At 34.0% G+C, this 17,750-nt stretch overlaps 1 protein-coding gene across 1 annotated transcript; it reads left to right on the top strand.

Annotated features, from left to right (window-relative positions):
* Positions 1–8,359: 8,359 nt before the first annotated feature.
* On the top strand, positions 8,360–11,348 carry Smp_172860 (hypothetical protein; the record flags this gene model as incomplete). Its single annotated transcript, XM_018788772.1, has 3 exons — positions 8,360–8,370; positions 9,533–9,626; positions 11,174–11,348. Coding segments are annotated over 3 exons (280 nt in total), but the record flags the coding sequence as incomplete, so codon positions are not given.
* Positions 11,349–17,750: the final 6,402 nt, after the last annotated feature.

Raw genomic sequence — 17,750 nt, 5'->3', positions numbered from 1 at the left:
AGAGGAACGATTTTTCGAGCCAGTATAGCTCGATTGGTTCATCACGATAGTGAGCCCGACCACCACATCTAGGTATCAGCAATTCAGTTATAAATCTTGTACTCTATCACTTTTAAACTGACTTCTCAGTTGCTTTTCCTAGAAGTTTTACACTCTTTAACCTCAAGTAAAAGACATACGACTGGAAAAAACAAAAAATCCTTACTTCGAAGGCTAATTTGTTCAAAAAAGACAAGGATATTAGTGGGGTTCTACGGATTAGTGAAAATTTGATGCTCTTGTTAAAAAAGTAATTGGATTCATAATAAGTTAATTTCCCATTTAGGATAAAATAAAAACAACCAGTTGTTTCCAAGGTTTTTTTTTTTAGTATTTTCCAAAGGCCAGCGTTTATTCAAGGTGTTTTCTGCAATTTCCTTTGCTTCTGGACAATCTGTGGAATTTAGAATAAAGCACATATATGTTGTTAGTAAACTGAATAATCACTAAACATTCAAACTGAGTTCTCTTATTTCTTTTGAAGACTACTAGTTGCTCGTACAATAGACGCTTTTTGTTTAATTAACTTTTTCATATGTTCACACCAATCACAAGTGATTTGAATTTTCCACTAACACTCTATACAATTAGTGTACAACGATTACACTCCTTGCATGTGACTAGCAGATTCCGTGTTTATTTAATTCATGTAGTCGAACTAACCTTTATTTTGATAATCGTTACACACATTTGATGTTCAGTGTTATCAGAGTATTTTTTATTTCCTGTATGCATGTAAATGCAACAAAAGTACAGTTTAAGCAAATTTAAATAAATGTATTATTAGCCTCAATCTGTTTAAGCAGTGTAACTGCCAGAACAAAAATATATTGTTTTGAAGAAAGGTGGAATCAAATAACTCAAGTTTACGGAATGATCGAACAAATGTTGTTAAGAGGTCCAAATAAATTTAAAACTAGATTAATTTTCACCGTCAACGTCATAAATCGTCACTTTGCCATTAAAATGTACATTGTCGTGAATCCGAAATAATCCAGAACATGATCAAATATACAAAAATTTCTCTTTACTTTTAGTGCATATGTTAGGCTTATATTTACTCCTCGTAAGATAGTGAAATCAAAAGACTTTATGATTGAGGTCACACCGTTTATTATACAACATGTGAAACAAATGGAGTGCGGGGCTCAACTATTTGAATACATAAACATTTTATCCTTTAGTAGAGGAAAAACGGGAATATGTTGCGTACATAAAATAAGAAAGTAAATACCTCAGTTTTGTTTGTAATTTCTTAAATTGTAATGGAAATTTGTCAGCTAACTCACTTAGATTCGACTGCTGCATTAACCTCCTTACAGAATCAACTTCCGTAGAAATGTTTTCTTTCGACTAATTTTAAAACATACTAGTTCAGAAATTGTATAAAATGGTGCAGCCTTATGGAGAGTTTTCGCAGTACGTTTAGTACTTGACAGTAATACACTCACAATCAGTAACAAATATCGCCTACCTAGTACTCAGAAGTTATCCAAAGCTGTCACATACTTCCATAGTATATCCACTATCTTGGTCGCACGTATCGTCTCACTACAAATTATCTCAAGTGATTTGTTTACCTGTCCTTAATAATTACTTTCTCCGCCAAACAGTCTGATAGGAGGTTATCGGCTGCTACACACTTGTCTTAATGCGTGTACATAAAAGCATACTGTTAGGACATTAGAAACAACTAGCATAAAGCCTTGGAATTTTTGATCTTTTACTAATTGATTCTTGTCACGGTGTATCAGCAAACGTAAGAGAACTGGTTCCCTCTGTAGGGCTCAAGCCAGCGTCACTCAGTGCCACAGTCAGTGGTGTAACTACAGCTATTCGCGTAACTTGATCGATGTAATTCGATCAACATTATGAACTGAACAAGCCTGATATCGTTAAGTAAATTCTAGTAGTGGCTAACAGTGTAATCCAGGATACGTGTACCTCTTATCTGTGACTCGTCAGCTGGATGTACCTGCATTCCAGTATTAAAGTTCACAGCCGTCCCCGAACCCATTACTTTTCATTTTGAATACCGAACGGGTTATCCACTGGGCTACTGAGTCTAAATAGACTTTAGTTTGTATAACGAGGATGGATTTTATCATTTATCTGTAAGGCCATGAATCTTCCCGTTGTTGATGTTATAGACTGCATTTTGATCAGTATCTGTTTATAGGTACCAAATGGCAAGAGAGGCACATCTAGTGTTCCACTGCTAGCTACTACCCAGTTTTATCACTTCTTAGCAATATCAAGGCAATCCGTCCAGGATGCACATATACGTATGCCGAAAGAGACTGACCGAAGTTCAGCTCTTATCCTTAACAAGTGGAAGATTCAAACCCTTACAAATAAAAGGTAAACCTAACATTAGCTTATCAAATAGTGGTTAATCATTATCAGATACCAGCGAAATAAGTAAGCAAATTTCAGTTATCTCAATATAAGCAGCTTTTATGCGGCAGCTAAATATCCGAAGTATATATTTGCCTTCGTATTTTAACAGTTGACATTAAACTTTCACAATTAGAATATATAAGTACTTTTTTTAAATAACGTGCCTGATTTTGAGCTCATGGTTTGTGAATATCGACCTTTACTTCATCATTTATGTTTAAGGGCTATTCATTTGCACAAATAAATGAATTAATCATGAATTTTTCGTGTACCAATGTACTTTAATATATTCAATGTCTAAAATGGGATTGATCAAAATAGCTTAATAATTTAACCTTAATTAATCGAATATCATTATCAGTGGACCTACCACCGAATAACATCAGTAAAAATTAATTTATGTGTGATGTTACAGAATTCTTATCGTATCAAAGTACAGCTTTTTAAACTTACTTTCATAGAAGTCTTTGTTCTTCTCAATAAATGCTTATACCTTATCAAATAAACAACACTTTTGATAAGTGTGTAAAAACCGTGCGTGTTCAACTCAACGTGCATCCTCGCGAAGCTTTAAAACGGCAAGTTAATCATTCTTTTATTAATTCTTTAATCATTTTCTGCATACTGGACTCTGTTGCATGCATTATTGTTTTAATTTTTTTTGTTTGATTCTTTTCTTATCGTTGTATAACTCTCAAGTCTGTTGATCTGTTAACAAGTGATCTCCAGTCAGAAGGGTTTAGTTGTTCGGAAAAAAACTTAACTTCTACGCATCAGGAAAGTAATACCACAAATTTCAATACGTTTGACATTGCTGCACATCTTATACACTTAGTTACACCTTGTCTATTGGATATAGAAAAGACAGGATTTCATGTTTACGATCTTATTGTTGAGGTAAGTAGGGTAAAATTATACGTACTACAGTGGTTCTTGTATCACTTTTTTGTTTGCGTAAAATCCGAAATATGCTTTTTGTTGTATTTCATACTGAGCTTTATGTGCTTGGATCACCATGCTAATGTTTTCATTAAGACCAAAATGCAGGAGTTATTACTTAAGTCTTGATAGCATTATCACCCAGTCCACCAGGTTATGATGGAGATCTTTTGTTCCTTAACATAATTACTCTTCTGTTGTCTAACGTTTATGAATCCTTTGAAAGTCACGTAAATTTCATCAGAATGTTCCTTATAAAATAGCTTTATTCAGTGGTGTAAAGTTTGTTACAGTAAGGTTCTCCCAGCAACAATTATACAATATTACAACAAACTTCTATTTAGTATACATTCAAGCCGTAAATATTCACGGACATATTTTATGTATGTCTTTAACACTCGTTATTTATCACCCATCTTCAATCAACAAAATTTTCTACCATCTCGGTTACAACATCTCTTTCTCCATCCATTGTAATTAAGTTGCATGAATTTCAGTATATTCGTCTGTAATTATTTGAAAGGACAGATAAAGAGGAAAATATCCCAACAACTTAAGTTTTCCTGTTTGAGTTTTCCAGTACTTACCATCTCAATAGTTTGTAGACCTTTTATAATGGCACGTAAATATACTTCGTATTTATAGCTTTTCAGTTCAAATAAACCTAAAACAAGAAGGTGAATTCTGGTGCTTGTATAGCTGGAAAATAGTGATCCAGATATTTGAGCAATTGATATTGCTTTCAAATAATCCTGTCCGAAGAGGATATATTGTTCAACTTAATCCCCAGATTTTGACTTACACAGTTGACTGGATAGTATAATATTAGAAACTGTCTAGTGATTTAAAATATTAACCGTTTAGTGAAATTTAGCTAACCTGAACATTAAAGTATACTTTGTTGATTATTCAGAATACTTTTGAACATTTTATTTTCCCATTTATATTAATCAGGCTCACGCAAGTGTTAATAACCTCTATCATTGTTTGGTGTTCAGTTCAACAACTCCGTTAGCAGTTGGTTTGCTACAATTGTTACTGTTAATAATTGGGTTGCCTACAAGACCTGTTTTTTTGATAGATGTGCGATCAAATGTTCAACAAGGCGAATTAATTTGGCTGCCTGTGGAACCATTTCGATCAGTTATTTTTGGTTCAAGTGAAATTTTTAGTAATTTAAGCAAAACTGATAAGCACACCATCATTAATTTGTTACAGTACAGTTCGGATTGGAATTTAGAACCAAGTTTTAGCATTGGTCAATTATTTTGGTTACTTTTCATTGTCATTCCATCTTTAACATTATCATTAATTGATAGGCAAGTTGAAAGAAATCAACCGTTACGTGAGCCACCGATTAAGCGTAATAAACTATTTACTAAGAAGGTGAGTTGGTGCGAATATATATGTCTGAATAAACTTCTCTTAATTGTCTAAATCTAATAACGGGTCCGACTTTTAGTGGAAATACGATTGCTGATTATTTACTTGTGTGGATGTTCTGTTTATAGCTGAGCGTATGCTTTCTTCTGTTAGTCGAAATCTTAATTCACAGTAGAATAAACGTAATTAAACTACCATCTTTTTTTAATTTGTTTTTGCTGTGTATCATTAGTGCTTAAAAGATTTACTGAATGGCCACAATGATCATTCCTGAATAGATTTATCTCTTAACATTGGTTACTATTCGTCTTCTACTGCTGTTTGGACAACCGGATGATACTATCAACCCAGGATATGGCTGATCCTTAAGTAACCTGGCGTATGAGTTAATTTGATTTTGAGGATTTTTTTTACTCTTCTGAATCGATTAACTCGATTTCGTTGTAGGCTTTTCACAATAAAACGAACATCATAGACAGTTTTTCTCAATTAATTTTGTCTTTGAAATAAGCTTCAAATATATCCTATTATTTAGTACATATGATTACAATGTTTAGATCTTCATAATTTTCCTAATAATTATCCTTCCATTTCACTCTCTCATTCCATGTACATTTCCATTTGCTTCTATTCACAATACTCTTAAATCTTTAATATTAGCTAGTATTCACGTTGATAAAGAGAAGTCTCAAGTCTATTCAAACTACCTACACAGTTCTGTACATTTTGTTTTTAAGATTTTTCAGGCATTAACTTAACACACTCATAATTTTTTTTTTATTTTAGAAATATTCAGGCTATAATAAGTCTTATTTGCTGTATTCTGACTAAACTTATTTTAAATAGGTCGGTATATGGAAATTCATATCTACTCAGTCTAACACAACTGAGTGTTTTTTTATTTGGTTAATAATTGACAGAGACACCATATGCAAGGACATATCATTAATTTAAACTGGACATCTGTTGTCATTCTGTCCAAAAGGTACCACATATTTTAGTTTATCTCATTCAATTTTATATGATCAAGCACACCAGTCTGTTCAATTATTAATTCTCGTGTATTTTTCCAATTATTTCTCTTAATCTGTGTTTTTATTGACACACAAATTTTTTCATCTGTTCTGCGTGTTTTTGTAAATTTAGAGATGCTTACGCTTTACTTTAGTGACTTGTTCTCGTTTCCTATGTCACTGTTAGTTTGTTTATTCTGCGAAATGGGTCATTTTTTATGGGCTCAACAGCTTGAAGATTGTCACCAATCATTTTACAATATTTATACAAATAAGTTTAATGAAGCTAATCCCCTAATTAACGATTCTGAGGCATATACTAAAACACTATCGTAAGTTGAAATCATGTGTTTTATAATGTTCCGTCTATTGTCGTTATTTTTCAAATATGTTGCACTATTTCATGCTTGTTTATTTCAGTTAAACCGGTCAAATAAGATCATCCATTAGAGCTTTACAGAAAATGAACAGTTTTAAACATGTAACTGAACGTTCTAAAACTATTTAACGTATAGTTAATGAACACTTTCAAGTATTTAATTCTTTCCCCATACAAGACACCTCAACTACACGTACAGTCCCATAAAAACAAATCACTAAAACTAAACTGTGATACTCGTAGGATGACTTCGATTTTTTTGGTCTCACTTTGTTAATTTGAGATACAGATTAGTTGAATCAAAAACTAACTTCTAAAATTCAATCAACCCTAAATGTCGATATTTTAGCATGATTTGAAACATGTTTATAATCGATGTTTCAATCCTAAATGTAAGTATGTTCCACGAAGAGAAAATCGTGAAAACAGATAAGCCTTTATCTGTGTCTTTTATAATGTCATAGATGGTTCATTCAAAAATTAAAATAGCATTCGTCTTATCTGTATCTGTACTGATCGGTGAGTTAACAAAATATCGTTAAAATATAACCTAATGGTCATACATAAATATGTCCACATATATTTTTGTCACTGAGTTGTCTCCTATCTGATGGATCACTAATAACTTGGTTCTCATGAGAGTTAACCCGAAGTAATGAAAAATGATCCAGTTTTCCCTTAATCGCGTAACCAACGTAATTTTTAGCGGAAGAACTAAGCATGCAACTTCTCATATTCGCAGAGCATTGTTTCTACATTGTAACACAATAAATTCTGGATCAATGAAAATACTTTTTAACTATTCAGTAAAATTAGCCCGTCCAAGATTTATATTGAACAATTGATAATCGGCACTACTTTCTACTATGTTTGAAGCGATTACAAGTCCATCTAGTCTGCGAACGGAACAAAGACTTGTGACCAAAGACCAATGAGCTAGCTATTCTGATGCGTCCCAGCCCCGCTAACTAGCGAGAGAGGTCGAAGTACGAGTAAGGAATAAATGTATTCCAGAAGCAGCCAGAAGTACAAGCGATCCAAGAGGCACAAATTAAACGTATATATACAAACATAAAAATGTCCTTAGGAAGCGTTACAAAATAGCATACTAAAAGACACAACGGACCAATAGCAATTGCGATTTTTCCAAGTGGGAAATACGACATGGAGATGAAAAGAGCACTTTTGGCGCGAAAACAATGAAATTCAAAATAAATTTACAAAAATAAGGTATTTACCAAGTGAGTTCTGGGGATCTAGCATCCCCAACAGTATTTAAATTTTATGCAATCACTTAAAAGTTTCTATGTGAAACACTATTCGCACGTCAATATAGTATAGCTTCAGCAAACAAAAATAAAAAGGTAATTATTTCTTTGAGTTGTTTGCAGAAGCTTATCTCTCTTGTGCTATATGGCCATGTGCATTGAATTCAGTATTCTAACAAATATCAAGCTGTTCTCTCGAACCCAATTCCATGATTTCATCTTAAAAGGTAATATTTTTTTCCCTTCAAGAAGTTTAACGAAAAAACTAAATTTCGATATGATTATCAAATAATTTTAAACTATAAAATCCTGGTTCATTTAGTATTGTTTGTTTGAATCTTCCCATCGATGTGTTAGGACTGTAACTGGTCAGTCTCTAATTGGCATATGTGCATACTGTGCGTATTGCCTCGATATAGCCTTAATTCACAAGCATGGTAAGCAGAGATGCACAGTATGCACATATGCCAATTAGAGACTGACCAGTTACAGTCCTAACACATCGATGGGAAGATTCAAGCAAACAATACTAAATGAATTTAAACTTCACCCCATCGCACAAGCAAGTGACTATCAGGACTCAGTGGCCGAGTGGATAACGCGATAGCGTTTGAAGCGAGGGTACTGGGTTCGAGTCTCAGAGTGAACATCAACTCTGAGATTCAGGTACATCCAGCTGACGAGTCCCAAATAGGACGAGACGCGCGTCCTGGATCCCACTGCTAGCCACTATCCATCTCTGCTTACTATAAAATCCTGGACAAAAATCAATCTCACGTAATATTAGATCAATTCATCAAGAAAAGAACATCACTGACTAGTTATATATTCTTTTTTTTATTTTTTCTCAGATCATCTTATGCCCGTCAAGTATCATGTCTATCTAAATTGTCTATATTAATATGCAGTCTAAAGGATTTAATTTTCTACCAGTTAATCATGTACCTGAGTAAGTGATGTGGGTTTAATTTTTTTTTATTTTATGATATCACCTCTCGATTTCACGAGAACAAACCCATGGTTTCCGACAGAAAATATTGTGCTGTTCACATGAAATTACTAATGATGTCATTGTAAATAGCTGCAATGTAGCACATGAGCATTTTGTAGGAAATATTGTCAGTGACAGCTCTCATAAAAGATGCTTAACTTATACACTCTGGTTTTAAGTTCTGTTTTTTAAATTCACTATTTGTGATACGACGGGTAGAAGTATAGTCTCATCGATTACTTTAAGATCATTCCTAATTAGTGGTTTATCTTTTGCTAATTAAGTCATATTCATATTATCTCTGGTGAATATATGGTATTTAAATTACATTCTCTAACACATTCAACCCGTTGATTAGTTGGTTCCATTTTATGACGTTTATACAATCGAAATTTAATAGTTGTATCTGTCAGAAAAACATCTGCTTGGTCACTTAGGTAATCCTACTAGTCGTCTTTCAGTCATTTGGGTCATCATAATATTTTGTATGAGTGTAAACTCAGTTAAAAGGTGATTTGTAGTGCATTACTGATTAAAATCCGTTTATCGAAACATGTAGCATAGTTGTTGATGTTTAATAAAATACAAGCGAATCTGAAATTATGTTGCACATTTGCAGGAAACTCTACCCAAGTCTTATATTTCATATCAGCACCCAGTGTATGTTGTTCAATAATTAAAAACGAGTAAAGAGCAGTCCTTAACTCACCTGTCATAGTTGATACTAATTAACTTAATATAATAATAATAATATAATGATAACGACTTGAGACAACCCATGCTGCTTCACTCGTTGTTCAACACTGTGGTCAGACATTATGCTTACAGAATTTGTAATATATAACTATGCAGTTTGAAAATAACAATATCACTTTGTTTGTTACTGAGCTACCAGTTTATGTAATACTAACGTACCTTAGTGTAAGTGTCATAAATAGTTTATTTTTAACTACATCCTAAATTACGCATGGTTGGTTGATTTTAATAGTGTAGGAAATTTGTATTAGATTCTGAACAAATGAAATAGTCCTCCATTCATCCCCCTCACTATTCGCTTATTGATTTCGTCTGGTCATTGTAAAAAGCTATTTGCTTCGTCCGTTTTTTTATTTGTTTCCAGTTATTATATCATTTTCTTATGCCAATTATGGTCAAAGAGTATGGAAATTCCGATATTCTACAAATCCTTCTTGGTGCATTGTCTCTAGTCTAATGTGGGTTACTTGTTATTAAATGACTGTCACTGTTCTTTTTTTTTAACGTTTTTGAGTACTGGGACTTTCAGGGAGAAAAAACTTTTGATTCAGTATATTTCTTCTTACCCAGTTTTCCCATTCTGTTACCCTGAACCCAAAAATACTTAGTCATGACTATATTTCTGCTTCTAATGTTGTGGAAATAGTTTAATTTATCTTAGTGGACAATGACATTCGTTCGTGTATTAGCTATTGTTTTTTCTGTTTATTAGAACACAGATTCGGTGGTAAACAGTTAATTTTTTGGTAATCGTATTTACGGATTATAGTTTTAGCATTGTGGAGTACTCAAACTATTTATATATCGCACTTCTTGGCTGTTAGTTATAGTACATTTCCTTTGTTTTATAACTATCAACAACAAACAGCGCTTGGGTTTTTCGATCCAGAAGATGACAATCAGGTTACTTAAAGATAATGAAGTCAGACAAGCCTTAAAACTTAGCCGAAAGTTAATTCTCAATAGTTAAATATCTTAAAAGCAAACAGGTATCATTACCAAGGTTTGACTTGATAATTTCGAATAAATTGAGGATTGGGTAGATTGTTATAAATAAATAATATATTTGTAATATCCCAATGAGTAGAAAAATTGTTCCGTTGTACTATTTAAACTTGGATTAATTTTGATTTGGTTACTTATTCTCTGAAGAAGTGGCTTACATTGAGTCACGAAACATCAGAAAGTCTAATTTTTCTACTCATTGGGATATTTCAAATATATTATTTATTTTAAAGTAAACAGTTCATTAACCAGTTTCTTTATAGACTTATGTGAAACCTCCACTGTACTCTAACTACTTATCTTGTCTGTATAAGCATAATGAAATTATGTAAACATTAAGATTAATTTTTTCTAATTGGCTCAGATTTTGGTAGTAAAAATAACTAATTCACAAAACTTTGGCAATTTTTAAATATAATAAAGCATATTTAGTAAGAGTCTTGTTTTGTAGTCTGTTAACATTGTTATATAGCCAAATCGCTGTATTTTTTATCTATTCGTACAAAATCCTTTCACAACAAAAACAACAGAATTTAATACATCTTTCCTACTGGGTGGTCACTAAGTAATAAACATTCTCATGTTTTCTTCCAATTCTTGGTTCTGTCGATGAGCTACAATGTCACTAGTAGTTTAAGTGGCACTTCATTTTTTTATGATCAGCGGCTGAACATGATCGGCTGAAAGCAATAGATCTATTTCTCGTGACAACTCTGCTGTTAAGGCAATGCGATCGATATGGTTCGTTATTTTTGCTGACGAATCTCAACCACGTTTACAGACTTCTTTCGAAGGCCTTCAACAAAATAGCATCACAAATACTTCTTATATTGCACTATTTCCACATAAATTATATTATTATTACTACTACTACTCATCTTTAACATGTGTTTGGACTGCATACATGCTTTATTTGTTCTTCATTTTATTTGTCAAACTCAGTTAACAGACTTTATATTTTAATACAGGTGTGTTTTTCTTGGGTTTTTTTACCCTTCAGATTCATTCTTCATTCAGTTTATATGATCATTCGCTTGTGCATCGTTGATTCTTCTTTAAGATTAACAAGTTGGCACATCCTATCTCCAATCATTTCGGCATTTGGTTTTATCTGGTGCATTTTGCTATTGTTTATTAATGACTTAATATCATGGAGAGAAAAGCGGTACGCATAACTGCTTTGCTATCGTTTGATTTTTCTTTTTTTTTAATTTAAAATAAGAGAAAACATATTCGGCTTAGATAATGTGAAGTGGTTTACAACAATCGAAGCTGTATACGCTATGTAGATAAGATATTTTTATAGTCTTTTTTGAGTAATTTATAAACTGAGGTTGTTGTACTTGTGACCATATATTTCACTTCTATAAAAGCGACTCAGTGATTGTCAACACGCGTTTACTGTCTGCTTCACCTACTTCTTGTCTTCGCCAGTTGGAGACTTTTATCTAACTTTTTACACATACATTTACGAAATTAATTGGCTGAATGACTTCCATTAGAAATTCTGATATTCAATTGTATGGAAATCATACAATAATCACATAAGATTTTTATAGAAGTTTATTATTGGTGTTTATAAGGAGAAAGTCTGATTCAACTTTGTGATTCAGAGTAAAATGATGAAGTTAAAAATGCTTCTTACTTCAGTTACAAAATGGTTTCACGAATGCATATGGCTAGGCAGAATAGCTTCTCGGTATTTTATCTTTATAAATTGCTGTGTGATTAATACCAGCCTAGAAATTTGATAACCTATTAATAAATTTAGTACAAATTCTTATTAGAAATTTAGTTAAAAAATATAAACCGTTTCAGTCATTTACAACAAGTATTGCACTCCTCCAATAGTTATTTGCTTTGTGATCTGTATTAAATGACATCAAACAATATCCATTTAGGTGAATAACATCATTCCAGGTCAGTCTCATCGTTGCAGTCGAGTTCAGTCATCGTTTCCCCCTTCATATTTATTTCAACCTATAGACATTTTTTTCTCACCCTGATTTGTTAGGAAGCAAAACAAACGGAGAAGCGCTTTGCTAATTTTCTGTTTTAAATTTTTTATGCTCAATTAGTTATCATTCTATAATCAGTGTTAAACTGACTCTAATATTATTATTTATCATCTTCATTTATGCATTTTATAGAGCTATTCTGACAGAGCATCGCTTGTCCAGACTTTACTTCAATACAAAGTTGGGTATGTATTCACCCGTTTGAATTTACCAAATTCTCTTCATCTCTGGAATAAAAGGAAACTTTTCCATGGTTTTCTTTTGCTTTTCTGTTTTATAATTGTGCTAATAAACTTATGATTCATAACTAAACTTTGACTTTTGCACTCCAATCAATACACTAAGATCTGAGTGATATATTTGAAATTAACTTGCCGTTATCTCTAAACAACAAAGGACCTAGTTTTAATTAAATTGTCACATCCAATATCTTCGTGGCAAGTTTGTACTTACCGACTAATTTATTTACATATATTTCATGATGCTGTGATGTGGTCCCATTGTGGATAGTATAATCACACGGCTGACTGTTATTTTCTTGTCTCTCTTATGCATTCTAGTTTTGTGAGCTTTCACACTGTAACCAACCAATATATTGCTGGATAATATGATAACTTCTTGTCCCGTTAACCTTACTGATCTATAAAAAAGTGCTCATCTCCATTGAAATATTAATTCTCAGCTAACTATCAAAAAGGTTGAATATAAACATGTGAATAAACAAGTGTAAGGATAACAGATAAGAGTGACAAGGGGTGAGATGATACGAGATTGGCTAACAGTAACAGGAATAATTACAGTAACAATGATAAGGTAAGAGACATCAGATGCAAATTATTCATACAAGGAACGGTAAGCAATGAATGTGTGCGTGACTGTCAAGGCTCCTCTTGAAGTTGTCCCCTGAGGAGTTTGTATTCACGTTGAGGAGCGTTTTGAAGATTTGTGGTAAAAGGATAAAACATCGAAGTATATATGGCATGGTGAGTATCATTACTGAGGTTTGACTTGGTAATTTCAAGCAAATTGAGCATTGGGTAAATTGTTATAAATAAAAATAGTTTGTATACATAATATTCTCTGAAGAAGTGGCTTGGACTAAGTCACGAAACGTCAGAAAACTCAGTCTTCCCACTCATTGGTATATTACAAATATATTTTTATTTAGATATATCATAGAACCTAGGATAGATGTGGCTGTTACTGCTGTAGGTTGACGTTGGTACAATCATTTCTGAAAGTTTACGATCCACACTTAAAAGTTAGTCGAAACTACAGTAACTTAAAGCAGTTCTGTTTCTCACAAGACTATGTCACAAGTTAATTTTCCAAGATACGGTTTCGTTTTTTTATAAATATGGCTTTTCAAATAAACTATAGATATTCCAACTGGTGAGTTGTGTAGTAGTGGATGTAATGTATGATTGGTCGTTGAGTGTGGACAAACAGCCACAGCTTACGGACTATTAAATGTGTGGTTTTCCTTTTTATCATTGATTTCTATTCTCAACTCACTGTGTGTGACTGTTTGTAATTGAATAAAGTATTCTTCAGTGTTAATCTGGTTCTCCTCTTTGGGTCGCAAATCCTGGTTCTGATATAAAGTGATTAGTCTTACTAATGTATTTTCGTAATGTATGTGCAGAGAAAAAAAGTTCAAACCATCCGTTATATCATGAGTCATGTCTATATTCATTGAGGCTCGGATGAACTGAACAGAGAGACACTAAGCTCCATAGGTAGTGTAAAATCCATTTGGAGGGTTTTGTGTGTGAAAATCCCTCCATGCATACATTCGCAACTTGTTCTTATTGGTTTCTTTAGTTGTACATTTTGTCAGTCTTTTTGATACCCTTTGGGATGGTAATATTCTACTTTATATTATAGTTTTCTCTTGCCTTCACTGGGTTTCTATGTTCCTTCCTGAACTGTATTTATGGTGTTTTAGTTGATACTTAGTCTTGGCGACAGCCATATTGATTTGTTCCCCCTTTGATTGTGTTGCTTGAGTTGACTGCTGGGATTGTGAATTGATGCACTTTTCCAGAATTAGAAACACTTTGTGTTATAAAACAACAAACTATTATCTTTTGAACGGATTTTTACTTGATCTTTCCAGAAAGGATAGAATAACACTTATTTTTTGGTGCGTCCAGTAATTTTCTTACATTCCTTATCAATTTGTCTATTTTTTGTAATGTAGATCGATTATTGAGGGGATGGTTGAATAACTGAGCGGTAATATTTATTTAGATAATAATGTACATTTGTATTTATGATGGAATTTAGATTCGTTATTTTCCCAATCCCCTTGGTTTGATTACAATTGGGGAATAACGCCTATCTAAAATACGCAGACAGTTATTCTTCAGCCAAACCTTAGTTTGGATTTTACAAGTAGAATCTTATAAAGACGAATCATCCGAGAAGTACTTATTACAGGTCTTAAAAAAGAATAATACCTAAAGTATATCCCCTGGAAGGCCAAACATATGAGTATCTGAGATGATTTTACGGTAACAGTCTCGTTCTCAAATCTGAACGTAAATCTAGCTCGAAAGTCCGAGATCAGTATTCTGTACTAAGAAATAGTTTCTTGTAATAAATAACAGGAAACATTAGACAGCGGAGTTTACCATGTTACTTTTCCTGGACACTAATAGGTGAAGACAGTCGGTCAAGTATCTATCAGATTGTTCCAACCTGCTGAAGGGTGCGTCCATTACTCGAAAAAAAACTAGTTGTAAGTTGCACTTTGCCATACCGAAGAATGTGAACCAATGATGCCTTCCAACTTAGTCAATGTTGATTCTGCTGATTTTTCGTAGGTATTTCAACAGTATTGTTCCATCCTGCCCTACTCGAATCATTTCAAGACCATTATACCACGATCTTTCGGTTCAAAATATTGAGTGACATGTTAAATAAGGAGTTTTCTGAATTTGAAAGACAAGCTGAAGTCAAAGATAACAAGACTGATTCGGAGGAGTGGGAACTTTTGTGCCTAGACTATGTTCGTGTTGAAATTTCTATTAACGTTTTTCATTTTGTAGAGGTGAGGGGTTTTGTATATGGCATTGTATGGCCGAATAATTACTGACCCTTAGATGAATTATTCGTCAAGCTGACTATACGCATCTATCTTTAGAATACTGGTCTAGTGACTTGTCAAGATCATGGGCGACGAACGTGATTGACATGCTTTTAGCATGTGCGGCAGTGTAGTCAATGTTCATGTACACTACTCATTGTTAACATTTTTATGCAGTAACGTTTACTACGAAGATAATGTATGCTATCCAGAAGAATAAGGATAGCCCAGCCACTCGGATACAGTGTGTTAGAATAAAATAATCTCCAGATGATGCTACACAAATGTGACATTTCTCAAAGCGGCCAGTCAAATCAATCTGGTCAATCATGTTAGATGTCTGTTAAAAAAATATGTAACTAAGTTACATTACATTGATTTGTGCTGTATTTCTAAACCATAACGACAAGGAGAGTTAAGCCAGTGATGCGAAAACCAGCCAAATAAAAGCCAATCCAACTGTCTGTCGGATATGAACTTTCTCAAAAAACTTGTATGGTAGTGCTAATGAGTAAATGACAGAAGCGCTACGTGTTCGTGGCTTATCATCAGTCGACGAAATATAGATGTCCAAAAGAAGAGTTTTCAGGTTTCGGATTTATTTGTTCCGTCTACTTCGGACCAGTAGATAATGAAGTAGCTCATATGAATGTAACAACTGCATGTTTCAGACTTCCGCGTCTCATATTTGCCTTAAGAAAGATGTTGCTCATTGCATCTAACTGAAACAAAGAAATAACAAGCATAAGTAATCCACAAGTGCTTGAATTTGTGGTTTTTTCTGTAAATCAATGGTAAACTTCAGCTTCTAATGTGGGAATCCCACTATTAACTTTTAAACTTGAAACAATTCGGTGTTCTCATACATTCTGGTAAAAAGTAATTAGTATTACAGAAAATGATTGATTTTACCAGTCAGATCATAGAGTGTTAGTCCAATGCACACAGCTCCAACACAGAATGTATATTAGGGGGAGCAGGAACATTTTCTCTGTGTTCAGAAAGATACTTGGGACAATCTGTAGTGTTTGTATGAACTAACGATTCCGTTATACTTGTTGGCTGCTTTATTTAGAATTCCTAATACAACACGTTTGTTCATGATCATATAGGTCTTGGTTATATTGAGTTATTTTTAAGATTCCTAATTTGTACTGTAGCTGTAATTAAATCCCCAAAATCAATAGCTCCGTAAGTGTTCGACATTGAATGTTGACCACATTAGTTTTAATGGACTCATTTGGTTGAAGGTGCTCGGCCATGCATCCGTACCAGGTCACGATTTGGAACGGCGTGCACAACATCTGTGATCATTAGCCAGATTAGATCAGTCACTTTTCGATATATTGATAACCCATCAAATATATCTTCCAACCTCCACGCTTCTGACTTTTGATTTCACTGAGTGGGCGCGATTTAAATATAGAAGGTGTTACTGGTGAAGAGTTGTCAAACTACGATACCTGTGGTATTTTCTGATTACTGATTTACGCGCACAGTTCCTCGTGGTTCTTAAGGCACTACCGCGCAACTTCGACAAGTACGGCACACCTAGTATGTTCACTAGTGGTGCATTTGAGCCTTATGAAACCCCAAAACGATCGATTCTGAGACGCGGAGGTCTGACCGATCGACAAAGGATAGACCAACTCCTCAATAACGTCGACTTGCAACATGGTTGTTAATGATGAGAGAAGTTATTGGCCAAAGAGCTTTCTATGAAGGCCCATTCAAACAACTTTTCTTGTCTAAACTTCCGCAACAGGTGCAAGCAGTTCTAGTCTCGTTCCAAAACAACACCGTAGACGAGCTGGCTGGATCTGCCGACCGCATACTTGAAATCATGAAGACCTCCAACGCTGAGGTATTTTCAGTCAGAGGAAAAACCTCAAGAGAGACAGAATGAAATTACAGATCTGTGTCATACACTGACACGTTTCCTTCGATTTCGTAATGACGTAAGCGGTCACATACCCAGCGAAGAAGCAGTTCACGTAGATGATCTGTCTCTAGACCACAAGAGACGGATAACTCCGACTGGTGCTGGTTTCATAACTAGTATGGAAATTCTTCCAGAAATTTCAGAAAACCCTGCAACTATCCGAACTCTCAATCCACCGACAGGAAAAACAACTCGGGAAACTTCACAGCCGGCACGCCTTATCGACAACCGTAGCCAGCGAACATAGCCGCATTTTATACGTCACAGATGTGACCACGTAAGTTCGCTACCTCATCGATACTGACGCAGAAGTTAGCGTTCTTCCTGAAAATTCTAACCACCGGCTTCACGAATCGGTTTCAAGCTCACAGGCAGCAAATGGAAAAACGATCGTCACGTATGAGAAAATGTACGTTTACCTGAACGTGGGTTTACGCAAACCTATCCACTGGATTTTCGTGGTTGCACATGTTTCTATGCCAATCATTGGTATAGATCTCCTATAACACCACAGTCTACTCATTGA

This window comes from Schistosoma mansoni, chromosome W (genome assembly GCF_000237925.1).
Source record: "Schistosoma mansoni strain Puerto Rico chromosome W, complete genome".
Taxonomy (NCBI): Eukaryota; Metazoa; Platyhelminthes; class Trematoda; order Strigeidida; family Schistosomatidae; genus Schistosoma; species Schistosoma mansoni.
The sequence above is the reverse complement of the archived record's forward strand: the minus strand, read 5'-3'. Positions and strand labels throughout refer to the sequence as shown.